Source organism: Ahaetulla prasina, chromosome 1 (assembly GCF_028640845.1).
Source record: "Ahaetulla prasina isolate Xishuangbanna chromosome 1, ASM2864084v1, whole genome shotgun sequence".
NCBI classification, from domain to species: domain Eukaryota; kingdom Metazoa; phylum Chordata; class Lepidosauria; order Squamata; family Colubridae; genus Ahaetulla; species Ahaetulla prasina.
Window position 1 is genome coordinate 109,744,609 of NC_080539.1, and position 27,632 is coordinate 109,772,240.

The 27,632-nt window shown below is 37.2% G+C and overlaps 1 protein-coding gene across 5 annotated transcripts in view; it reads right to left on the reverse strand.

Moving 5' to 3' along the window:
* The window catches only part of RNF217 (ring finger protein 217), a 56,512-nt gene that overhangs the window by 17,176 nt on the left and 11,704 nt on the right, over positions 1–27,632 (reverse strand). For all 5 annotated transcript variants that reach the window (XR_009153807.1, XM_058172442.1, XM_058172425.1 and 2 more), the window contains exons 2-4: positions 14,388–14,621; positions 6,550–6,714; positions 2,915–3,116 (exon numbers count right to left, since the gene is read on the reverse strand). Coding sequence is in view for 4 of the 5 variants with exons in the window: in XM_058172442.1 (XP_058028425.1) it covers positions 2,915–3,116; positions 6,550–6,714; positions 14,388–14,621 (601 nt within the window). In the remaining variant the exon portion in view is untranslated. The remainder of the gene's footprint in view (positions 1–2,914; positions 3,117–6,549; positions 6,715–14,387; positions 14,622–27,632) is intronic.

The window sequence follows — 27,632 nt, forward strand, 5'->3', positions numbered from 1 at the left end:
GGTGCTTGGCAGCCAGCCATAAATACAAGCCAGTTGTCAAGTTCCCAAAATATGGTGATTTGACTGTGGAGGGAAGGTATAATGAGATGTTTTGCAATGATTGTGGTTCATGGCAAGAAAAACATCTTTCTTAGGCCATGGTAACTTTGGTCATTAAATGATATTCCTAAACCGAAGACTATCTGTGCAATGACAAAATCAACAATACAACTGCAGCAGCAAGTCTATTTTCAGTTTGCAAATGATTAATCTATTGTCAGCTTTAAACTGACTTTTCTGATATTTAAGAGACACTTGGCTTATCTGGTTTATAAATAATATTTAATGAACAAAAGACCTTGGCCAAGAATCAACATGGTCAAATGGGGATTCTTCACTGGACCAGAAATTTTCAATAGCAGTAACAGGCAAATTATGCAATGTCTCTAATGCTTTTCTCTTTCAGAAGCAGACTGTTGTGCAGTGTGGAAACTCAATATGAGCAGCTCACAAGCATGAAATGCACACAGTGGTGAAACAATGTGGGAGAAGTTGAGGAAAAAAAGAAAAATCTAAAAATCTTGCCTACATATTGCATGTCAAAGTATAGTATGTCCACCTGCCCACCTAGCACTGTTTGAAACCTGCAAATGCAAGTAGATAAACAGGTACCACTACAGTGGGCACATTAACAGAGACATGAAAGGAGCCCCCAACTGGGCATCCCCAGGCAACAGTAATGTCACCAGCTAATCCTTTCAACCCAGAAGTGCCTCAGTGCTTCCAACACGAATACGATGCAAGTGCAGTAGGTTTTTAAAGCAATTTTATGAAAGATTTCTTACAACCCTCCTTTATCCAAGCCCAGTTTGATTACAGATCAAAATTTCAAACAATGCATCATTTATAAAAACACACACATGCACACGATACTATCCTAGCTCTGTTCTAGCTCTGCCTAGACAGATGTATGCATATCTTGTTAAGTAGAGAAATTAAATTTAGTCCTGGACTTATTTAAAAATACATATTTCTTACTGATTACAGAGAGGCTTATGCGTGGACAGGGACTCATGATCATTTAGTAATCTTTACATCTTTCTATTTCCTCTGAAATTAAATCAATTGAAATCTGTTGAATGCCAAGCAGCTCCTTCCCCCACTATAAAGAAATGAATTCTGTGGTTTGTTTTACCTCTGAGTACAATACATAAGCAGTAATGCATTATCTGATCTATTATTCACTTAATTGGATTCAGATTCTGCAGAGCTTTAATATCTTAATACATTTGAAAGCGCTGCATTTTACTAATTTCCAAACCATTACTGGGATATGCAATTTTGGCTAAAACATCAGAAACTTTGGAAGAGCATATTGAGTTTCCAAGCAGCTGAGCAAAAAGAAATTAGTTAACATTTCATCTTGCTCTTTGCCAAATAGTTTTAAAAAGCATGTTTCTTCTTGATGTTCCTCTTGCTATAGTTTAGCAGATGAACATACAGAAAAGGGAATACATAGTAGAAATGTATTGTTTTGGTAACTTATCAATAAATTCCCCCCTCCCCCCTACAATTTATAAGGCAAGCTACTTCATACCTAAGAACGATAGCTTCCACTGACAATTCAGTTAACATTGCAGTAATTGCTTAATGGAATGGTCAGTACATTTATTTCATATTTCATTCAGTTACATTGTCAAAAGCAGATGTACAACTGTTCTAGTTACTAGTATTGTTATTAATGTGTCTCCTTAACACAATTTCTTTTCTACCCATTTCTCAATGTTTAGTACTTATTCGCAGGTCTATAAAATCAAGGCACAAAAAGCAATGTCCTTCCAACAATGCAATAAAATTGCCAAGAAATTCCCTGTTAAAAGTTCTTTTATATAATTCTGAACCACAGGCAATCATCATTTCAGTTTAGACAAATATTTTAAAAACATCCAGTGTATTTTATTTATTTATTTTAAACTCTGCTGCTAGGTTGTTATGTTTGCTATTCCATCATGATCTTGTAAAAGGATAAAAGAAAGAAAAAGTTATAACAGAGCTATTCTGCTATGCTCCCCTGTATCCCTGATTCTAATATGTATTATGAGAGTTCCATTAAACCACAAAAAAAACCCACTATACTTCATATAACCTTTCCATTTTTTAACAGGATGGCATCATGATCTGGATAAAACCCCTGTACCTTTAAACTCACTCTTTGTAATAGCAACACAACTTTTGACAACTATGAAACCCCTCAAGATTAATTAATTATTCAATTATCAGTTCTCCTGGAAGTTAAGGGGGCTGTATGGGAGCATCTCCCATACAGAGACAAGGGGCTGGCTGGCTGGCGGAAAAAAATGGGTTCAGAAAAATGGAAAATGTGTAAGCCTAGTTGTTTATTATTTTCTATAGATACAACATGATTTGCATTTTTTAAAAAGCATTGAGTTACAAACTCAAAACTGACACAGATTAAGACTGAAATATATAGAAAATATTAGGATAAATCCATCATTATGTTAACGGATGTGATTGTGAAACCAAAGTTTTAATTTCCCCATTCTATGGTGGAGGCTAGGGAATTCTGGGAGTTCAAGTCCACAAGTCTTAAAGTTGCTAAGGTTGGACACCCCTGCTCTCAATTGTTAGATTCTCAAAATATATAACTGGCATCTAATCTGTTAAGAAGTTCAAATCACATTTGTGCAATTCTTGATGCAACCTCAAGATGCATAGAATTAGGAAACCTAACAAGCATACTTTAGGAAGAGATTCCCATGGTAATAAATCTTACGTTCAGAACAAAAATTTATAGTTGGAGAAAGTATGTTTATTATTCTATGACGTGTTAATGAGGAATAAGCATCAGAGTTCTATCAATGGCAATTACTTCATAGATGACGTAATTTTCCAAAAGGTTTTATTACACACTTACCACAGACGGAGCCTCTCACTAATCTCCTTAAATGTGGACTTTCAGGGAGGTAGCGGTATTTGCATCCAAAAACACTGAGGTTTGATGTGTGATCTCCAAAGAAACGAAGCTGGCGATATCTCTCCCCACAGCGGTAACAGAAGTTAGTGTTGCATTGTGAGCAAGTCATATGATCACAGCCTTCTGTTCTCTGAATATGAATCTTTAAAAGTAAAACCGGTGGGAGGGAGGGATAAAAATAATTGTTTTTTAAAAAAGAAAGATTCCACCCAACGTTAACTACCTCAATTTTTTATGACAAATCATCCAATACATTCTGAAGAAAGGTACTATTGTAATAATACAGAGATTTATAGGAGAAGCTAAAAGGCTGCTGCAATTAAGGTTTTTAAAATACTGTTTAAAGCCACAAAAAATTATAAACTTAAAGAGACTGGTTATTTTCTCTATAACAATGAAACAATGGTAAATTAAATCTAAGAAAAACAATTAAAGTGCTGCAAAGTTAAAACATTCAGGAAAATTGACAAAATTTTTCAGCAATTCAAATTTTCCAAACTAGCATTTCAAGCCTCTCGTTCTTAGCCAAGAAGGAGAGTTATTATCCCATAGACAATCACCAAACATTTGCCTAAGTCTTTGGATAGAGTCCTAGGTTTATACAGTGCCATTTTGGAAGGTAATTAACAGTAATAGTCTATACAGTACATAAATATCAACAAAGACTCCATGATGCACATAAGGACTCACACTAAAAAGGTTGAAATTTTGGATATTAAAATAATTAAATTACATATATGTGTATTAAATATATTCAATGAAAAGTTGGTTCTTTTGATTTTTTCTTATTAATTGATTGTGTTTCTAGTTTATTAATGTTGGTTATTGAGAAAATTCATTCAGCTGTTTATCTATTTAACATCATATGTCTGTTGTTCCAACTGGAAACCCTGAGTGGTTCACAATAATAAAACAGAAAACAAATGGGCTAATTAAATAAATAAAAATATGAAGTCATAATTATTTTAATCGTTTTAAATCAGAGGTGTCAAACTCGATTTCATTGAGGGCTGCATCAGGATTGTGTTTGACCTGGGGGGGGGCAAGTGGGTGTGGCTGGGGTGGGCATGGCCAGTTCAATGTCACTCATGTCAGGAGTGCCTGTGGTTGCCTCCTGCAACTTTCTGCCAGTTAAAACGGAGCTCGGGAGGGCTATGTGCAGCCCTCCTGAGCTCCGTTTTTGCTGGCAGAAAGTTGCAGGAGGCCAACACAACCGAAAACAGAGCTCAGGAGGCTGTGCGCAGCCCTCCTAAGCTCCGTTTTGCTGGCAGAGGCTGGTCCTTCCCTGTTTCCAGGATGGCCCCCCCCCCAGGCCAGATCTAACCTTGAGTTTGACACCCCTGTTTTAAATCAACAAAGCATAATCACACAGAGTTTATACAAAAAGTCATGAAGAATCCTGTAAAGTGTCAATGGTATTTCTACTTTTTAGAAGCAAATCAAGATTCTAGGTATTTTATGTGTGAAAAATATTCCCTATTAGTACAACAAAAATATTTTAGATTATGCGGAAAGTTAGTAAAGCAGTATTTTTGCACAATGTATTTAAAATTTAAATTACTGAAACACCTGGCTTTTCAGTTATATAACTTAACCAGGAATTGACTATAAAAATAATTCAATTTAAATCCATCTTCTTAAAATTGCAGAATCTTCAAAGGATTTTTAAATTGCACTTGAAAGTTATAATCAAACTGATACCAATTACAACTGCTAGTAAACTGTTTATTCATTTTGAACAAAAACTTTTAAATAAATTTTATAAATAGCATGTGGTAATTAATTCTAGTCCCACTTTATTGTAAATTTCCCCTTTCAGATTACAAAAATAACAAATAAATTCAATATCTTTTGTTAGCTACCATATTTACTATAGCAAATCACTGGAAAGCTAAGGTACTTCCTTTTTTATGTAGTAGTATTTAAAACTTTGAGAAATGGTGGCAGAGGGTCTTGAATAACCCTTTACTTGAATTCTGTATAGTATTCAATTTCAAAACTTACAATTTTAAAACAGTAACGTTGCCTTGTCATTAAAAATAAGAATTGCAGACTAGATACAAATTAATCCTTTGGTATAATTTATAGCCTCTTCTGCAGTAATCCAATAGATTTATTTATTTATAATAAACACTAGGAAAAAACAATGCTGAAAATCTGAAATGTTATTTTCAAATCAGGATAAAGTGTTCCAAAAATGTATTCTACTTCGGTTTTATATAATGAATATGCAATTTGTAAAAACAAGCAGAACCAGTTGGTGGAAACATGTTGCATATCATCACCCTTAGAACATAAAGCACATGTTTGCTCAATAAAAAATAATGTTGTGTGTAGAAAGTTCAATTTCACTGGAGTTTTCACAGTTGTCAGATGAAGAAACTTGAAACACATTTTATTCCTGCAGTCAGATTTTGAGTTCTGTGTTCGTTAATGAATGAAACAATAGCTGTTAACATACAGGCTGCATCATCAGAATGTGGGAAAATCATTTTCTATTTTCAGGCTAGCATTTGATGACATTATTTTCCTATTTACTGCCTGAATGCTATTTATGCACTTTGATGCAAACATTTGGCTTTAATTTTACTTAAGTAAATGCAAGAGCCCCACTGTTTCAATAACTTTTGGACAGCTCCTGCAAAATAAATTTGCATGTTACAACTTTTATTTGTGTAAAAGCACAGATCAGAGAAATACTGCCCATGGGGAAGAAAGTAACCATCAACCAATCACCAATCAGTGACCTTCTCAAAATATTTGGGATTTATTTTTTGCAAGATTTGGTCATTTTTTTCAAGATGTTGAGTAATAGAAGGAAGCTCCCAATCTGTAAAATCATGGGCTGATGCTCATTCCTGAAAATATCGTTGACACTTCATGTACAGTATGGAAACTAAGTTATACTGTAATTCTGTCATCTGTAAAAAGCAAACATTTTTAAAAAAATGAATGTTGTCATATTTTTTAAAAAAGATTTTAAACAAAAGAGCCAAATGGTTTTAATTTAAAAAAGAAAACATTTTCACATAAAACTGCATTGCACTGGTCTTTAAGAAATATGGGTCCAACCTTGGCAATTCAATTCACCTTTCATCAATAACTATCATTAATATTTTTTTTTAAAAAAAATGCAGTGTTTTTCAATATTGCCAAATGTAGATTTCATCAAAAAAATTCAGTTGAAATATCTTTCTCCAACTTCCAATCCGGAATGTCTTGAAACAGAGAAATACATTATCAAATATCATTACCCAGAATAGTGTATCCTCAGAACTTACCATTTAAATGGTAAATGGTAAGTTCTGAGGAATACATCTTAGGTTAATCAGAAGAAGAAAAAAACTTTGGGAAATGAGGGAAGGAAAGGTTATTTGGCTTCTTTTCCTTTCCTGAGAAACAGAATGTTCTAAAAAGTCATTGGTTCAATAAAGAGGGTGATAAGAACTGTAATGTCAACAGATGAAAGAGATTGGTTTTCTCAGTTCGTTTCTTAGTAAGTGTTAGTTCTACTAATTGACTCTGCCCAGGCACCTCAATGAATAATATTGAAAGAACATGCGCTGTCTTCTTACCTTGCATTTTGGACATTTTTGAGCATTTCTTTGCCCATGTTCAATTTCACTGGCCCAGTGACGTAGCAGTTTGTCTCCCTTTTTAAACTCTTTGCAGTTGACACCTTCGTGCCAAGGAGAGTGGCACTTAAAACACCACACAAATTGGCAGGTTGGGCACTGGATCTGTTTAAGTAAAGAGCATAAAGCAATAAACATCTAAACAAATGGCCATTAAATGAAGGTGGGCAAGCATAACTCAGCTTCCCCTTGAACAAAAATTACAAGGGGGTATAGATGGTGAAGACATGTTACCAGGAAAACCACCTAATGCAGGTAGACCTCAACTTATGACCACAATTGAGCCCAAAATTTCTGTTGTTAAGTGAGTTTTACTCCATTTTACAACTTTTTTTGCCACAGTTGTTAAGTGAATCACTGCAGTTAATAACTTAATATGTTAAGGTTGTTATCTGGCTTCCCCATTGACTTTGTTATGAGAAGATTGCAAAACATTATCTTGGGACACAGCAATGGTTATAAATATGAACCACTTGCCAAGTGTATGAATTTTGATCACATGATCATGGGAATGCTGCAAAGGTTGTAACTGTGAAAAACAGTCATAAGGCACATTTTTCAGTGCCATTGGAACTTTGAATGGTCACTAAATGAACCGTAATTCTGCAATTTCTCATTTACTCACACAAAGCCCTTAAGAAGCCTTACCGGTTAGAGAAAAAGACATTTTATAGGGATTTAACTTTGTTGGGCAGCTTAAACCAATAAAATTCTCTTGAAATCAGAGTGTGTCACTGTAGGCTGATTTATATAATTTATCTCCCCACCACGCTAATTCCACTTACTTCAACTACTGTTAGTACAAAACCTATTCTTATCACCAATATTAGTGCTCTAATTGAACTTGGAAGACAAGAAGTAAAATATCCATTTATTATTATTAGCTGATAATGTTCATTTCATTTATCTTTCCATTGAGCACCAACTATAGACCAGCTTTTCCTTAGGAAATTGAACAAATATACAAAAAGTTGCAAATTCTCATTATCAATCAATTGAATAATGGTAAGTGGAAAACACTAATCAACGTTCAATCTTCAGTAGATATAGAGGACAGGCTTTCTTCCAAGTTAATTAAAAAGTTAAATCGAATATATTTATGTAAATTTATATTTGTCATGGTGATGCCCACTTTCTTTTTGGAATCTTGTGCCCCCTGACCCCAATGCCTGACAGTCAAAGGCTGTGATCTTCAGTTTATAAAAAATTACATGCCCCCGATAAATAGGATTGTCTTCAAAACCTATTTAATGCAGGAAGCAGCAGGTGAAGCTAAGCATCAAATACTGTACAATTAGCACAGGGCCCCCCCAAGGCTGTGTGCTCTCCCCACTTCTCTTCTCTCTGTATACCAATGACTGCATCTCCAATGATCCATCTGTTAAGCTACTGAAGTTCGCAGATGACACAACAGTGATTGGTCTCATTCGAGACAATGACGAATCCGCATATAGACGAGAGGTCGAACAACTAGCCTTGTGGTGCAACCAAAACAATCTGGAACTGAACACACTCAAAACCGTAGAAATGGTGGTAGACTTTAGGAGAAACCCTTCCATACTTCCACCTCTCACAATACTTGACAACACAGTATCAACAGTAGAAACCTTCAAATTTCTAGGTTCTATCATATCGCAAGATCTCAAATGGACAGCTAACATCAAAACATCATTAAAAAGGACAACAAAGAATGTTATTTCTCGCCAACACAGTAAGCTCAAACTGCCCAAGGAGCTGCTGATTCAGTTCTATAGAGGAATTATTGAGTCTGTCATTTGCACCTCTATAACTGTCTGGTTCGGTTCTGCAACCCAACAAGAAAGACACAGACTTCAGAGGATAATTAGAACTGCAGAAAAAATAATTGCTACCAACCTGCCTTCCATTGAGGACCTGTATACTGCACGAATCAAGAAGAGGGCCGTGAAAATATTTACAGACCCCTCACATCCTGGACATAAACTGTTTCAACTCCTACCATCAAAGCAGCTATAGAGCACTGCACACCAGAACAACTAGACACCAGAACAGTTTTTCCCCAAAGGCCATCACTCTGCTAAACAAATAATTCCATCAACACTGTCAAACTATTTACTGAATCTGCACTACTATTAATCTTCTCATAGTTCCCATCACCAATCTTTTTCCATTTATGACTGTATGACTATAACTTGTTGCTGGCAATCCTTATGATTTATATTGATATATTGACCATCAATTGTGTTGTAAATGTTGTACCTTGATGAACGTATCTTTTCTTTTATGTACACTGAGAGCATATGCACCAAGACAAATTCCTTGTGTGTCCAACCACACTTGGCCAATAAAAATTCTATTCTATTCTATTAATGAAAGAAGATGCAAAAAGATTCAATCTTACAATAAATGGAATCTGCAACAAGTATTCAGGTGTACCCTTACACAGTAAGAATTCTCTTATTCATTGGCTGGTAATAGACATCTGGGAATTTTGTTCAGGCTTTCTGTCATATGTAAATTTTCCTCAAAACATATTGTATTCATTATGAAAACTTATTGTTCCTGTTTAAGTTTTGTAGTATACTATAATATTATTATTCTTACAATGTTTTGGTGATAATCTTTAAGGAATACAGGAATCTGAGTTTTCAATATGCACTATGGACCAAGTGCAATAACACAGCAATCTTTGTATGCTTATGTTTTCTTTTCCTCTAAGGAAAGCAAATCTCATTAAGACCATTCAGTCTTTATTCTCTTTCTCACCTGTTTTATGCTTTATTTATTTAATTTATGTGCTACCCATCTTGTCCAGTGACGACTCTCAGACAGGTTTTAACTTTCGTAAGAATCCAGAATGTCAGCTCTGTTACATTTATTGCAATATACCAAATGAAAAACTGGTGTCATATGTTTATCTTTCCTACCAAGTTAATATATTTATCTTCATATTGGTAAGGCATTTTGATAGAACCCTATAGCTATTTCTCTGCAACAATCTAGATATAATAAGGGTTGTGGATTTGTTGCAATGGAACAAGTGCCTTGGTAAGATTCCATTAAGATTTCAGCAACCATCCTATTATTATGACCTCTGATCAAAGGCAGTTCTCTTGCATGAGGTTTTGTATTAATAAGAATTTATACAGCTCTAAAAATATGGCACAGCAAAGCTGTTAGCAAAATATTAATTAAGCAGAGGTTAAGTTCATTATGTCTTCCTGGTCAAGACAAAGATCTATTTTATTTTAATTTTTGAAACATAATTTTATATATATAATGGATGAGTGCAATGTGGCCAAGCCCTGCTACTGCTTGAAATAATAGGCACTGTATAACACACAAAGAATAACCTTATAACTACAGTTCCTTTGTTCTAGGTACTTCCCATAACTACTGGCTATGTCAGGACTGCGAGTTATATTTGTCTGACTTTATGTTGCCTTTCATTCAGGAGTTCAAGGAGGCATAGATAAATCCCTATTTTCTTCTTATATAAATGAGCCCCAGTGAAATGTTGTTATAACAGCACTTGGGATTTCCATGTGCAAGACCCTCCCAGCCACCAAAGCTCACTGGCATAGTTGCTATGTCTTAGCCCAACATACCTCCCAGATTTAAAAGAAAAAGAAATGGAATGCTTTCTATGTTGACATAATTTTCTAGAGAAAAGACACAATAAATTAAATGAATGTTCTTCCTGGTAACATATATTTGCGCAAATACAATATTCCTATATCATATTTTCAACAGAATATGTTATAGTTTTAAAAATCAGTAATATTGTTTTGAATCAATAGTCATGACATTTTTTTTGCACTGATCAATACTGGAAATTCTTTGATTAGGCCTCTTCTTAGAAATTAGGTAACCAACTAGGTAATTATCCTTCCAACCTAGTCTTGTACTTTTCCAAGTTGCAATATTCTATCCTTGGTGGGAGCTGTTCAGCTGTACTCTCTGCTTAACATGCAGCAACTTTAAAAAAAACCAGCTGACCTTTGAAATATTAATAATCATATGTAAATATGACTTAGTTGAGCAAGTTGTACTCTTAATGTTCAACCAAAACCTAGTTTTGCAACAGAGATATTTGGTCAGAAACAATATGAGGTAAATTTTAATATCAAATTAAATCTAAGCCAGACATAAACTACTTGTAGAGCTATACCTGATAGTTCTTTATTATCATTAAACTGGCTAAGTATTTTTTAATGAATTGGCAATGTGCATTTGCATAGAAAAAGTGCAAAATTTAGAACCAATAAAACGTTGAAGTAAATGGAGATAACACTAAAAGATTTATACTGCAAGCTTAACATGTACGATACACTACAGAGTATTCTCCTTTTGGGTGTGTAGGAAACAGCTGGTATAATCTTACAAGATCAGCCATTGCAGATATCTCATCTATATGCAAAGAATGGTAAAGCTTAATGTTCAAAGATAGCAAATGGCTTTTATTTTTGATGTCAGCAAAACTGAATCTATCCTTAAAAATCTATCTGCAGAAGAAAAGCAATCATATATATCTATATAAAATATAGATTATTAAATATGTGCAAAACATTTCAACTGAATATTTAAGTTAGGTATAGATGTTGTACTTAGCACATGAAAGACCACTATTCAAAGTGCCAGGTATCTACATCTTCTGGAAGACTCGACAAAGTTGTCTTAAGGTCTATTCCCGGTTGCTTCAGCAGGTATCTGCAGGCTAAACAACTTTACCAGCATACCCTATGGAACAGATGTCTATGCATGCACACACACACAGCCTGGGAAGACCACAAAATCAAATATTTGATCCTTTTTAAGAATCATACTTTAATGAGTGCTTTATAAAGTGTATAAAGTACTTTGTACAACCTTACAGTTTATATAATACAGAGGTCTTCAAACTTGGCAGCTTTAAGACTTGTGGACTTCAACTCCTATAATTCTCCAGACAGCTATTGCTCTCTAGGAGTCTCTGAGGCTTGGGACAGTAAAAAACGTCACTTCCTGTCCAACCGGAAGTTGGGAAACGAGCCATTTCTGGCCTCCGGAGGACCTCTGGGGGGCGGGAAAGGCCCTTTCGCCCTCCCCAGACTCAAAGAGGTGCTTTGGAGCCAGGTGAGAGAGAAAAACAGGCCTAGTGGGCCATCGCATGCCAGGAGTGGGGAGGGGGAGATCACACATGAATGCATGGGGCAGGGTGCATAGAATTACGGGTGTGGCACATGCGTGTGTGACCCCCCCATGCCCTCCTCTCCTGGGACGCCGTGGCAAAAAAGTTAGCCATTACTACTCTAAATGAATAAATTTAAGATTTAGCCTGGCTCGCTCCAGATTTGGATTTAATTTTCCTCAGTTCAACTAACATAGTTAATGATTAGGGGAACAAGTCTTGCAATATACAACATCCAGAGGGCACTAGGTAGCCTATCACCAAGGTTTTATGTGTGAAGCCTTTCTTTTTCCAGCTGTGTTTTTCACATTGCTTTTCAACACAGTATATCTGACAGGGTTGATATTGTGTGTAAAAATGGGGGGAGAAGATGCTATATATCCTGACATGATGAGTGCACAGAAATCTACAAGTTGTAGTTCAAGCGTACACCAGAGCTCTCTGTTAATTTCAAGACTTATTTTAGGAAAACATATAAAGATATATCCACCCTAATGTCATACTGCCAGATTTTTTCACTGGATGTCTTTCATGAACCACTGACATGCAACTTTAATTTTGATTTTCCTAAAGTATAATGGATTTCCAAAGGATAATTCCACAAAATAGTTCAGATATCATGAGCTGAATAAATTATGGTTCTAAGCTCACAAGAATTTTGTAGATTTTTTTAAATCAGAATTGGTCATAATATCCACAGTATATTACCCACAGTAACAAGTTACATATTTGCAAGGCATAGCAACTATTAGGAAGTTAAGGGAGGGGAAGCCTTTAGAGCAGCATTACTCAATGTGCTGCCCATATTGTCTAGACAGCAGCAGAATAGAGAAGACTACTTTAAGAAATGAAGGTGGTGAGGGATGAGTAAGGATACAAGTCAATAACACATTCCAAAGTTCTAACTCTATTAACTTTGAATTTGATTCCTAATCCTTTCAATGTGATTTAAGAAAAAAACAATTCAACAGAAAATGTAGAATATAAAGTACATTAGTCCTAAAACAAAAATTAAGAATGTAAAAAAGATATATTCATTAAGTGCCCTGATTATAAAAATATTTTCAAAAAGTGTGCTTTTCCCAAGAACACTGAGCTTTTGTATCTAATTAATTGCTAATTTTATATTATCAATGATGAAATATTAGATTATAAAATACAATCTAATAAATATTACATTAAAATATAAATATTAGGGCTGTACAGAGTTTCCAATTCAGTTCCAAAAGGTCCCTTTAGAGAATATGAGAAACATAATCTAAAATTTTTCCATCTTTTCCAAGGATCATGTGACTATCTTGTACAACTGCTATATATTTTTGTAAATAGATTCACTTGCTTTAAAGAGGGCTACATTTGCATCCCTGCACTATTTGAAAAACACTTTTGGAATATAATGAATTATTTCCATATAATTTGTAGAACATTATTCATGTCTAAGACTGTGTATGTATCGGTAACAGTTAGTGAGAAAGGCATCGGAATATTTAACTCTACTTAAACTGACATGATAGTATCTGCATTCTTGTAGGTAAATTCTACCTAAGAATTTCAAACCAAAATGGCATGAAAAATACAAGAATAATCCCAAAAGTAAAATGCAAAGCCCACCATTTACTTTGAGATGGTCAATTTCAGTGCAGTACCAAATCACAAAAGTAAAACTGGGAACTCTGTAAAATTCAGCTAGGTTCTCATATAGTACAATACTTCAAATAAACATTGCAAAGACCACCAAATACTTCAAAGTGGAAAAACTGCCAAACTCCATAAAATAATGCAGGCCAGATGGCCATTTCCAAACATAGACAAAAAATTGTAACAAACATAAGGATTAAACATGGCATCTGACTAGTTAGTCCAGATAGATTAATGGTTGACTAATATTGGAGTGCAAGCTATATATTTTTGTAAATAGATTCACTTGCTTTAAAGAGGGCTACATTTGCATCCCTGCACTATTTGAAAAACACTTTTGGAATATAATGAATTATTTCCATATAATTTGTAGAACATTATTCATGTCTAAGACTGTGTACCTATCGGTAACAGTTAGTGAGAAAGGCATCGGAATATTTAACTCTACTTAAACTGACATGATAGTATCTGCATTCTTGTAGGTAAATTCTACCTAAGAATTTCAGACCAAAATGGCATGAAAAATACAAGAATAATCCCAAGAGTAAAATGCAAAGCCCACCATTTACTTTGAGATGGTCGATTTCAGTGCAGTACCAAATCACAAAAGTAAAACTGGGAACTTTGTAAAATTCAGCTAAGTTCTCATATAGTACAATACTTCAAATAAACATTGCAAAGACCACCAAATACTTCAAAGTGGAAGAACTGCCAAACTCCATAAAATAATGCAGGCCAGATGGCCATTTCCAAACATAGACAAAAAGTTGTAACAAACATAAGGATTAAACATGGCATCTGACTAGTTAGTCCAGATAGATTAATGGTTGACTAATATTGGGTACGAAGCTATATATTTGTAGTCTAAAAACACATCTTACATGAGATTCCAGTAAGAGAAGAAAGCCCATTTAAATGCCCACCATATCCTGGCCTAATTTTGCTGCTCGCACTCTGCCATTTAATCCATAACTTGTGTGAGCATGCTCACTTTGTACTTGTTCTCCATTTTGGTAGGGGTCGGGATATGACCTTTCCTCTTGAAGGTTGTAAAGTGCTTGCATTGAGGGCATGGCTTGGTGCTTGAGCCGATACGGCCAAGTTCCAGGAAGTATTTATATTTGATGATGTCATCATGTGGCAAGTTGAAGAGGATGGTGGTTTCATCCAGATGTTCACTGCACTCTGTAATCGGACATGGGATATCTGCTTGCCCCACCTGCACCTGCATATAAACAGAACATGTTGATAAGATAATATGTCACAAAAGTAACCTCATAGAACTATTCAATTCATCTTTTAAGTGAATAGCTACCCTGTTTCCCCCAAAAGAAGACATTCCCTGATAACAAGCCCAATTGGGCTTTTGAACGCATGGCAATAAGGCCAAGAGCTTATTTCAGGGTTCAAAAAATATAAGACAGGGTCTTATTTTCAGGGAAACATGGTAGTCCTGGTCCTCACTTAACACCTGCCCTGTTTAGTCACTGTTTTCTGATGGGGCAGAAAAAGTAATTTTACGACTAGCCTTCACACGTATTACCGTCTCCAGGAGAGCTTTTTATCAGGTACGCCTGATCCACCAGTTGCGCCCCTTCCTTGACCGGGATGCCTTATGCACAGTCACTCATGCTCTTGTTACCTCTCGCCTGGACTACTGCAATGCTCTTTACATGGGGCTCCCCTTGAAGAGCACCCGAAGGCTCCAGTTGGTTCAGAATGCAGCTGCGCATGCATGGCTCGTGGCTCCCATGTAACACCACTCCTGCACAAGCTGCACTGGCTGCCTGTGGTCTTTCGGGTGCACTTCAAGGTGTTGGTTACCACCTTTAAAGCACTCCATGGCTTAGGACCGGGTTACTTACGGGACCGCCTACTGCCACCGTTTGCCTCCCACTGACCCGTGCGCTCTCACAGAGAGGGACTCCTCAGGGTACCGTCAGCCAAGCAATGTCGGCTGGCGGCCCCCAGGGCCTCCTCTGTGGGGGCTCCCACCCTCTGGAACAAACTTCCCCCAGGACTTGGTCAACTTCCAGACCTTCGGACCTTCCGCCGCGAGCTGAAGACATATCTATTTATTCGCGCAGGACTGGCATAGACTTTTTAAAGTTTTTATTATTTGGTTTTAAATTTTAAGGTGGGTTTTATTGTTCTAAATGCATTTTAATTTGGGGCCATATTTAATAAGTTTTTTAATTATTGATTTTATTCTGTATTTATTCACTGTTGTTTTATTTGGCTGTGAACCGCCCTGAGTCCTTCGGGAGAAGTATAAAAATTTAATTAATAAATAATAATAAATAAATAAATGACCATCATAGCATTCCCACAGTCATGTAATAAAAGGTTTGGGTACTTCACTAAAAGCAGGCCTTTATGACCTTCACCATATCCTGCAGTTATATAATCACCATTTGTGTGCTTCAAAGACAGCTTCCAACAAGCAAAGTCAATGGAAAAGCTAGCAAAAAAATTGAAAGTTGGGTGCACAAGGTATCTTGCTTAATGATAGCATTGCTTAATGATGAAGTTGCCAGTCCCAATTGTAGTTATTAAATGAGGACTATCTAATATAAGGCAATGGGGTTAAACTTAATATCAATTTTATTGTGTGTAAATACTACAAGCTATATTTATTTATTTATTTTATTTAATCAAATTTTTATACCGCCCTTCTCCCGAAGGACTCAGGGTGGTTTACAGCCAAAAAAACCCAGAACAAACATAATAAATACAGAATAAAATACTATTTAAAAAACTTATTCAATTTGGCCCAAGTTAAAATATCTTTAAAAGAATAAAACCCACTAAAATTAAAACCAGATAAAATCTAAAATCCTATGCCAGTCCTGCACAGATGAATAAATATGTCTTTAGCTCGCGGCGAAAGGTTCGAAGGTCCGGAAGTTGGCGAAGTCCTGGGGGAAGTTCATTCCAGAGGGTGGGAGCCCCACAGAGAAGGCCCTACTCCTGGGGGCCGCCAGCCGACATTGTTTGGTGGATGGCACTCTGAGGAGTCCCTCTCTGTGAGAGCGCACGGGTCGGTGAGAGGCAATCGGTAGCAGTAGGCGGTCCCGTAAGTAACCCGGTCCTAAGCCATGGAGCACTTTAAAAGTAGTAACCAGCACCTTGAAGTGCACCCGGAAGATCACAGGTAGCCAGTGCAGCCTGCGCAGGAGTGGTGTCACATGGGAGCCACGAGTGGCTCCCTCTATCACCCGTGCAGCTGCATTCTGAACCAACTGGAGCCTCCGGGTGCTCTTCAAGGGAAGCCCCATGTAGAGAGCATTGCAGTAATCCAAGCGAGAGGTAACAAGAGCATGAGTGACCGTACATAGGCATCCCGGTCAAGGAAGGGGTGCAACTGGCGAATCAGGGAAACCTGATAGAAAGCTCTCCTGGATACGGTTGTCAGATGGTCTTCGAAAGACAACCGCCCATCCAGGAGAACGCCCAAGTTGCGCACCCTTTCCATTGGGGCCAGTGACTCGCCCCCAACAGTCAGCCGCAGCTGCAGCTGACTGTACCGGGGTGCCGGCATCCATAGCCACTCCGTCTTGGAGGGATTGCGCTTGAGCCTGTTTCTCCCCATCCAGACCCGTACGGCTTCCAGACACCGGTACTGTACCTCGATAGCTTCGTTGGGGTGGCCTGGGGTGGAAAAGTACAGCTGCGTATCATCAGCGTACAATTGGTACCTCACCCCAAAGCCACTGATGATCTCACCCAACGGCTTCATATAGATGTTGAACAGGAGAGGCGAGAGAATCGACCCCTGCAGCACCCCACAAGTGAGGCACCTCGGGGTCGATCTCTGCCCCCCTGCCAACACCGTCTGCGACCGGTCAGAGAGATAGGAGGAGAACCACCGATAAACGGTGCCTCCCACTCCCAAACTCTCCAGCCGGTGCAGCAGGATACCATGGTCGATGGTATCAAAAGCCGCTGAGAGGTCTAATAGGACCAGGGCAGAGGAATAACCCCTATCCCTGGCCCTCCAGAGATCATCCACCAACGCGACCAAAGCCGTCTCCGTACTGTATCCGGGCCGAAAGCCGGACTGGAACGGGTCTAGATAGACAGTTTCATCCAGGTATTGGGGTAATTGACGTGCCACATTTTTTGTGAATATCATTTTGATATTCACAAAATGAAAGGAAAAAAACCAGGACCTAGTAACACCATTATGGAATATTCTAATATAAGAATTTAGAAGCTGTGGTCTCATAGAGTCCAGAAATTGCTTGGGTCAATAAAACAACCAATGCTCAGAGATTGTGGGGAGGCTTAATTCATTAACATTTAAGGACAACCTCTGCCACCAAATTTATTTAGACAATTTATTTTTTTTAAAAAATCTGCCTACAAAACAAATTCATAATGAAGAATAAAGGTTTTTAATCTGTCAGGTTTGCACAAGTTAAATTAAAAAAACTCTCAAAAATTATCAGTTACCCAGGCAAATTAATCTCTACTAGGTAACAGTGAAAGCTAGATGTATCAAGTACATCTGCATTAGGGGTGAAATCTAGCAGGTTCTGACAGGTTCTAGAGAACTGGTAGCAGAAATTTTGAGTAGTTCGGAGAACCAACAAATATCACCTCTGCTGGCCCCAGAGTGGGGTGGGAATGGAGATTTTGCAATATCCTTCTCCCAGGAGTGGGGAGGGAATGGGGATTTTACAATATCCTTCCCCTGGAGTGGGGTGGGAATGGAGATTTTGCAGTATCCCTCCCCTGCCATGCCCACCAAGCCACGTCCACCAAGCCACGCCCACAGAACCAGTAGTAAAAAAAACTGATCTACATCCAGCGAAACAATGTTAACAAAACTTGAAAAATATATAACAGCCAAGAAAAGCTAACAAACCACAACAGACAAACATGATACATCAGGGGTGTCAAACTTGATTTTATTGAGGGCCGCTTCAGGGTGGTGTTTGATCTCAGGGGGAGGGGGCGGATGGGTGTGGGCAGGGTGGGCATGGCCAGCTTGATGTCACTAGTGTCAGGGAGCACCTGAGGTGGCCTGGGTGGGGCTGAGGGGGATCCTCCAGCAAAAATGGACCCCCAGGAGGGCTGCATGTGGCCCTCCTGAGTTCCGTTTTCACTGGCAGAGGCACCGCAGGGCCAATCCTTTGTTATTTCCAGAACGGCCCCCTGGGCCAGATCTAAGCACCCCGCAAGCCAGATCTGGCCCCCGGGCCTTGAGTTTGACTTCCCTGTGACACAGGCTCAACTATACATCCGGGGCCTCAGGCTTGATAACAAAAACCTTTCTTCAAGATCTTATAAAAAGGCCAGCAAAGCCTGTCCTTTGTCACACATACTTTCAGCTAAGGCAGGCAATAAAAATAATCATAAAAAGAATAAATTTAAAATAATTTTTTAAAAACTAGTTTTTGAGAAAAATATTCTCAAATATTAAGTATATTCATGTTAAATAATCTGTACATATTTTTACCTTATTCAATTGGTGTTTTATAATACACTTTAAATAAATGAAAGATTTTTTTAACATAAATGAACAATGAAGCATTCAGATATTGTAATATAAATATTTATATTTCAATTACCATATTATCATCATTTCATTTTGACCTGATAAAAATAAATAGCAAGAGAGGTTCAATAAAAGTAAAATCTTACTTCAACCTATTAATCATAGACAATATTCCTTTATTTTGAGCCTGAGTCAGGCCAGGAGTAGCAGAAATTAGCAGCATTACAAAGAAAAAAGCTAAGATTGTAGCAGGGCTCACAAGTAATGATTTTAAAAGCTCCATAACTAGATTTTGAATCTTAACTTCAAAATCTAGTTATGAAACTTTTAAAATCATTACTTGTAAGTTTTTTTAAAAAAACATGCATTGTAAATTCAGTATGAAACAAAGATACAAAGACTGCTGCACTGCTACAAAATTAGATTGATTGTATCCAACTATTTACCTGTAAATTAATGTGGCTTAGTGATTAGGTTTGCAGTATTATATAGCACTTATTTATACAGGTAGTCCTTGACTTACAACAGTTCATTTAGTGATTGTTCAAAGTTACAATGCCACTGAAAAAAGTGACTTAGGAACATTTTTTAAACTTACCACCTTGGTAGCATCCCTATGATCATGTGATCAAAATTCAGATGCTTGGCAACTGGTTCATGCTTATGAACGTCACTGTGTCCCTAGGTCATGTAATCATCATTTGCAACCTTTTGAAAACAAAATCAATGGGGAAGACAGATTCACTTAAAAACTATGTTACTAACTTATTAACTGCAATGATTCACTTATCAGCTGTGGGAAGAAAGGTGATAAAATGAGGCAAAACTCGCTTAACAATTGTTTTACCTAACAACAGAAATTTTGGGCTCAGTTGTGATTGTAAGTCAAGGACTACCTGTTTATTACTTCACAGGTTCTCTAAGCCAGGGGTCTCCAACCTTGGCAATTTTAAGCCTGGTGGACTTCAACTCCCAGAATTCTGGGAGTTTAAGTTCTCCAGGCTTAAAGTTGCCAAGGTTGGAGACCCCTGCTCTAAGCGGTTTACAGAGTCAGCATGTTGCCCTCAACTATTTGGGTCATCTTACTGTCCTAAGAAGGATGGAAGTCTCAAACTCCTGGAGTGAGAAGTGAGTTAGCCTGCAGTAATGCATTCTAACCACTCTGCCACCACGGCTCAATATAAAGTATATGCATCGCACTAGCAAGAACTTGTTTTAAATTGGTCTAGTTTCTTCCTAATTTAAAATTGTTGATTTAAATCAGCATGGGTCCAAAGCTTTAGGTGCAGCACCCAGAGACTTCAAATGTCCGCTATCAAAATATAACGTGACAACAGCACAAAATAATTATGTAAAGTAATTACGTTGATGTTATAGGTCTGTGCAATAATTAGGGTCGGTTCAAAAGACAATTCACATGCATGCAAATACAGCAACTGTCTGCATATCATTAAAGCAGATATGCTGATTTTCCAGGTTTGCACAGCTGCTAGAGGGAGGCTTCTGCTACAGTTTACCAGCTGTACATTCTAGTAAACAGATGCTGCTTTAATGATGCCCAAACAGGGCTGCATTAAAGTGTTTCAAAGCACCATTTCCAACTCAAACATTTCATAGCCTTAATATTTCACTTTATATATTGTATAAGGAGTGCGATGACTTAGCAGCTAAAGACACTGAGCTTGTAGCTAAAAAACTGACAGCCAAGGTTTGAGGCCTGAATGCGGCGCAATGGGGTGAGCTCCTGTTATTTGCCCCAGCTCCTGACTACCTAGCAGTTCAAAACCATGCAAATGAGAATAGATTAATAGGTACCACTTTGGTGGGAAGTTAACAGCATTCTGTTTGCTTATAGCCATGCTAGTCATATGACCATAGAATGGTCTTCAGAGAATGATGGCTCCCTTGGCTAAGAAATGGAGATGAGCACACACACACTCCAGTCAGACATGACTGGACGGGAAACTTTTACATTTACCACTTTTATCCTAGAACCACTCACTAGTTTGTAGAGCAGGGCTTTCAAACTCCCAGTCTGTGGGCTACATGCATCATGTGCCCTGCAATATTTAGAGCACTATGTATTATGTCAGCATACTAAAATATGTTGAAAATATAGTATTTAGATACATTCATTTGACATTGTGGGTATAGAGCTCTTTGGGGCTAAGGATCATACTAATCTTGGAATGGGGTCATGGGGTCACAAACCAAAAACAGGCTGAAGATAAAAAATGTTATTTATTTTAAAATTAAATATAGATTTAATTTAATATAAGTGTAGGAATATACCTGATGCATTTTATAGTTCTCATTTTTAAAATCACATTTTAAAAATGTAGTTTGGCAACAACTTTTGGAAGGGCTTTAGGGACCACACCCAACCTTTTGGGACCCATATACAGCCCTAGAGATGTTATAATGTGCATTTTTGTTTCAGATTATAGCATTTAGACAGGAATGTATCAGGTTCCACAGCTAGACTTGCAAGGTAATCAGTCAAACGGGAGTGATGAATAATAACACTAATGCTTCATATGCAATTTAATATAAATACAGTAATCTAATAATTTTGACATACAAGTGTGGTAACAGTAAATTACTATCAGCCCCCTACACGCACACACACACACACATGTGCGCACACATGCACACACACGTGCATGCACACACACACACACCATGAGCCAGACAAAAAACACAGCTAGATGTACAAATTCTACTTTATTGTGAGGCTACATTGATAGAATCTTCCAAGTACACCACTTTTAACCACTTGAGCAATTAGGATGTTTGTGTGACTATTAACCCACTGGGGGTGGGGAGGAACCCTGCCTCTCTTGTATGATTGTTTCCTAGGCAACATCTCTTCCCTCTTTTCCCGCAAGGTCATCGATACAGTCTGTTATTAACACAGCTGCTTGCAATTACTGCAGGTTCAAGTCCCACCAGGCCCAAGGTTGACTCAGCCTTCCATCCTTTATAAGGTAGGTAAAATGAGGACCCAGATTGTTGGGGGTAATAAGTTGACTTTGTATATAATATACAAATGGATGAAGACTATTGCTTAACATAGTGTAAGCCGCCCCGAATCTTCGGAGAAGGGTGGGATATAAATGCAAATAAATAAAAAAAATTACAGCTACAGAAATCGATGAGTATGTAGATACATTAGAATAGAATAGAATAGAATAGAATAGAATAGAATAGAATAGAATAGAATAGAATAGAATAGAATAGAATAGAATTTTATTGGCCAAGTGTGATTGGACACACAAGGAATTTGTCTTGGTGCATATGCTCTCAGTGTACATAAAAGAAAAGATACGTTCATCAAGGTACAACATTTACAACACAATTGATGATCAATATATCAATATAAATCATAAGGATTGCCAGCAACAAGTTATAGTCATACAGTCATAAGTGGAAAGAGATTGGTGATGGGAACTATGAAACGATTAATAGTAGTGCAGATTCAGTAAATAGTCTGACAGTGTTGAGGGAATTATTTGTTTAGCAGAGTGATGGCCTTTGGGAAAAAACTGTTCTTGTGTCTAGTTGTTCTGGTGTGCAGTGCTCTATAGCGTCGTTTTGAGGGTAGGAGTTGAAACAGTTTATGTCCAGGATGCGAGGGATCTGCAAATATTTTCACGGCCCTCTTCTTGATTCGTGCAGTATACAGGTCCTCAATGGAAGGCAAGTTGGTAGCAATTATTTTTTCTGCAGTTCTAATTATCCTCTGAAGTCTGTGTTTTTCTTGTTGGGTTGTAGAACCGAACCAGACAGTTATAGAGGTGCAAATGACAGACTCAATAATTAAAGCAACAGTTATCAATAAAGCATGCTTTATTGTGCTGTAGTTGCAATTTCCACATAACATGGCAACCCTAACACAATTGGAAGGTGATGGCTTGGGGAAGGTTGCAATAGTATCAGCTGGTATTTAAAATCTGAGCGCAAGGTAAATTAATTCAATGATCAGTATATAAATTAGTGGTAAGAGACAGTGAGTCACCACAGTCTGAATGTTCCTCTTGCTAGGATTCTCTGGTGTCTAGTTTAGCAAGAAGCAAAACTTCCTTTCAGTTAAAATAGTTCTTCCAGGTGCAACTAACAACAAAATTCCTTTCTGCTGTTTCTGCTGCTGATAATAATTTTATTATTATCTCCTTAGAAATTGGTTTGATTTCTTTCAAACAAAGAACTTTGTTTGAAAGAACTTTAATTTTTTTTGTTTTATTTTCAAGACAATTTAACATTCAATTGGAAACTGATTTTGAAACACAGAAAATATATCTTTCAATCTTATCATCTTCTCCTTCAAAATACATACCATATTTTTTGGAGTATAAGACGCACCTTTTCCCCCCAAAAAAGAGGGTGAAAATCTGGGTGCATCTTACGCTCCAAATGTAGCCCCGCTTAGCTTCTAAAATGAATCTAGAAAGAGTGAAATCTAGAAATGTTTTTTTCTTAAAAATTTCTAGAAAAATCTAGAAATGACTCTAGAAAGAGTGCAGAGAAGAGCAACAAAGATGATTAGGGGACTGGAGGCTAAAACATATGAAGAACGGTTGCAGGAACTCGGTATGTCTAGTTTAATAAAAAGAAGGACTAAGGGAGACATGATAGCCGTGTTCCAATATCTCAGGGGTTGCCACAAAGAAGAGGGAGTCGGGCTGTTCTCCAAAGCTCCTGAGGGTAGAACAAGAAGCAATGGGTGGAAACTGATCAAAGAAAGAAGCAACTTAGAACCAAGGAGAAATTTCCTGACAGTTAGAACAATTAATAAGTGGAACGACTTGCCTTCAGAAGTTGTGAATGCTCCAACCCTGGAAATTTTTAAGAAAATGTTGGATAACCATCTGACTGAGATGATGTAGGGTTTCCTGCCTGGGCAGGGGGTTGGACTAGAAGGCCTCCAAGGTCCCTTCCAACTCTGATGTTATGTTATGTTATGAATGTTTCAGAGGCTGAAAAAAGCATCAGAAACAGAGCTTCAGAAAAAAAGCCCCAAACAGAGCTTCACGGAGCTTAGAAAAAAAGCTCCAAACGGAGCTTCAGAGGCTTTTTTCCTGAAGTTCTGTTTTGAAGGCTTTCAGAGGCAGAAAAATGTTTTTTCTGAAACAGAGTTTCAGAGGCAGGGAAAAAAAGCCAAAAAAAGCAAGGCACAGAGCTCACAACCAAGGAACCTGTTGCTAAAATTCACCTCTGGGAACAGCTGATTGGGGTACTCCGGGAAGCTAATCCACCTGTCATCAGCCTTTTTCTTATTTTGCTCCCCAAAAACTAAGGTGCATCTTATACTCCAAAAAATACGGTAAATATCTAGAGTTATTTTATTTAGCACAAATGAATATTTCTCATTTACTACATTTTCATAGCTTAAAGAACCCAACTTTGGAATAGTACCACTTGTCTGAAATTTAATTAAAATTCAATCTGCTTCCAAGCTTGAGACATACTGTTTATCATACTATAAATTAATGTGAAAGTAGAAACTGTAAACTCTTTAATTCAATATTTGTAAAGAATGTCCCTTCCCACATTTTTTATCCGAAAGCATGAAATATTCTGCAGCAGACTAACTTTTCCAAAATGTTTTTATCTGAAAAACAGTTTAATACAGAAATTGAAATCACAGAATATTCAATAACATGAAACATTCTCACTTCTGTAGAACTTTAACGTTCTTCCCAAAGGAACTTTCAGGAACACATATTGTATCATTTCAGTAACTGAAACTTATTTGGCAAAAAGTTAACACACTGAGATTTGAATCCCAAGCAAGCGATTTCTGAATTAATGCATTTTGTCTCAATGAAGCAAACTCCATTCCGGTTGCCTTATTACTTTGGGGGACATAACCACAATTATCCTTGGATTAAGGACAGACAGACTTGAAAGGATGAACCAGTTTCCTCAACCGATTCTGCATGACATGAAATTGCTGAAAATGATTACGTAATTTATTTTTACTGAGTCCTTATAGGAAAAGGAAAAACGTTATTACATGACTGTCTGCTTTGATGTCTAAGCAACTTGACAAGTCCTATATTAAAAGCATCTGAAGTGAAATGAAGTAGGGGAGGTAGAAGGCAATTATTACCAGGTATTTGGAACCTTCCCCAAATAAACACATCAGACAAGAACATTGGAAAATATTACTTTTAAACAGTAATTAAATTAACTTCAACTAAATTAACTAAATCAAACTGCCCTTATTGCTGAAAAATCATATAAGGAAACAAACAAACAACTATTATAAACAGCCAGTATCCATTGCTTTTGCCTTGTAGCAATTGCATTAAATGATAAAGATTTAAAGAACACTTGGTTTCTTAAAATAGAAAGAGTGACAACTTTTATTGGATTTGCGACAGTTTAGATTCTGAGCGTAGAGTTCCTACTCAGCATAAAAAGATACAAAAAAAAAAGAAAAGAAAACAATACAACATATAATTTTATAGTAAGACTAAGGAGTTAGGAATAAAATGCAATCAACTAGTCATAATTAACTAGTTTAAAGCTGAAGGAAAAGTATAATCAGCAAGTATTAACTAGCAATGTTTTAATAGACTTCCTAAAATGCCAAAAGGAAAGGTATCATTTGAAGAAAAGGCTGTATCACAGGAGGGAGCTACAGCTTGTTCCCTAAGAGGAGCAGTATATTTTGTGTAACTTTGTTGCTTGTATCCTTACTTTATATATAATATATAATCCTTATATTGATTGTCCTATGACTATCATTAAGTGTTGTACCTTATGATTCTTGAATAAGGTATCTTTTCTTTTATGTACACTGAAAGCATATGCACCAAGACAAGTTCCTTGTGTATCCAATCACACTTGGCCAATAAAAATTCAGTTCAGTTCAGTTCAGTTCAGTTCTGTTCTGTTCTGTTCTATTCTATCATAGAAGAACTTCCAACTTATAAGTCAAGTCAATACAGTAGAGATCAACCTAGACCAAAACTATTGTGGCAAACTGCTCTGGAGTTAAATGTGTTACAAACCCAGAGCCACACCATCCCAAAGGGGTTAAGACTCAATCTATCTCTGCCTTTCCAGACCCAAACAGGCTGCAACTATCTGCACAGATTGGCATTATCTTATGTACTGAAAATACCTATGCCCATACTTAGAAGAATGACTTCACTCCATAACAGCGAAGCCTATAACTTTCTCTCCATCACCATCAACTGGAGCCACCTCTGTTGGAATCACTGTAGAACAGTGCCTCCCATTCCAAATCCTTGGTGGCAAGACAGAAGGATTCCATAATCGGCAGTACTGAAGGGCAATAAGAGAGATCAAACAGCACTAGGGACATCACATTTCCCCTATCTGGTTACCCATAATGCAAACAATGTCCTATCTGTACTGTGCCCAAGTTTGAAATCTGACTAAATTGAGTCTGATTCCTCCAGGACTCTCTAAGTGGCAGCCCCATGACTTTCTCAATAACCTTCCCTAAAATGGAAGGTTGAAACCATGTTTCCAGTATGTCCATGTAATGCAATAGAAGCACCTATTGCTTCATTCAGGGAGGATAGCCACTCCCTCCCTGAATATAGGTTCATAGCACCTCCCCAGAGACTTTCACCAACTAGGAAGGGCAAAAATCCAGACTACATGGCGGAAAGTCAATGCTGCAGTCCACCTTGTTCAGTCCAGTTCCTTGGATATTACAGAATCAAACTCCTCACCGATAACCCGTTAAGGTGTAGTCTCAGACACTTCCTCTGAATTTGCACAGCTGACATCTAACTTCAAGCAAACCCAAATGATTTCGTCCTCCTAAGAAATTGACCTCAATGGTCTTCTAGACAATTATTAATGCCTATCCTTTTCAGCAACCAGTTAAATATCTCAGTGGAAATGTCATTATAGTTTCAGAAAACTCTTCAAGTAAGTCTGGAAACCGCATATTGCCACTGGATTATTTTAGATAATGAACTTCCAACTTTTCTTGTATCCGCATTAAATTACAAGTTTCCAACCACAACATTTTAGCTATATAGCATAATAGACCATAAGTGGTGTGGTTGGCAAGCTAAATATGTCTTTTTAAAATCAGGGTAACCCACCAAGTACAATCGTGGTTTAACGTGCCTCTTCTTTTTCATTTAATGCCAGCAATGTTTTAAAAATGGCATTCGCTATGTTATTGAATCAAGTAAGAAACAGCAAACAAGGAAAAAATGACTATTAATATTTTTAAAAATCCTTTCAAAATCGGCCTTAGTCCAACCTATTTTGGAATGTAGTAATTATAGTGATGTTGGAAGTTTTGTAATAAAACATTCATAGCCTGAAACTGTCCAGTTGTGATGGATTACAAATCTCGGAATTATCAATTAACAGAAGCCAGGAGTACAGCGATTTTAGAAAGCTGGTGTATACCAGAGTCATCTCTAGGTGAGATGGGCAGCATATAAATTTCATAACTAGATAAATAAAATACTAAGAATACTGTTTAACAAAACAGCAATTGTTCAAACTAGTATGTATGGTAGAAAGAAGAGTTATTTTTGTGGTGAAGCTTTCCCTCTCTCTTGCATTGAGCAAGGCCTATATTCACCAGCAGAAAAAATTACAACAAGCATTGAAAAATGTGATTTATGACCAGTTTTCACAGTTGCAATCTTTGCAGCATCTTCATGATCATGTGATCAAAATTCAGATGCTTGGCAACTGGTTCATATTTATGACCGTTGCTATAACCCA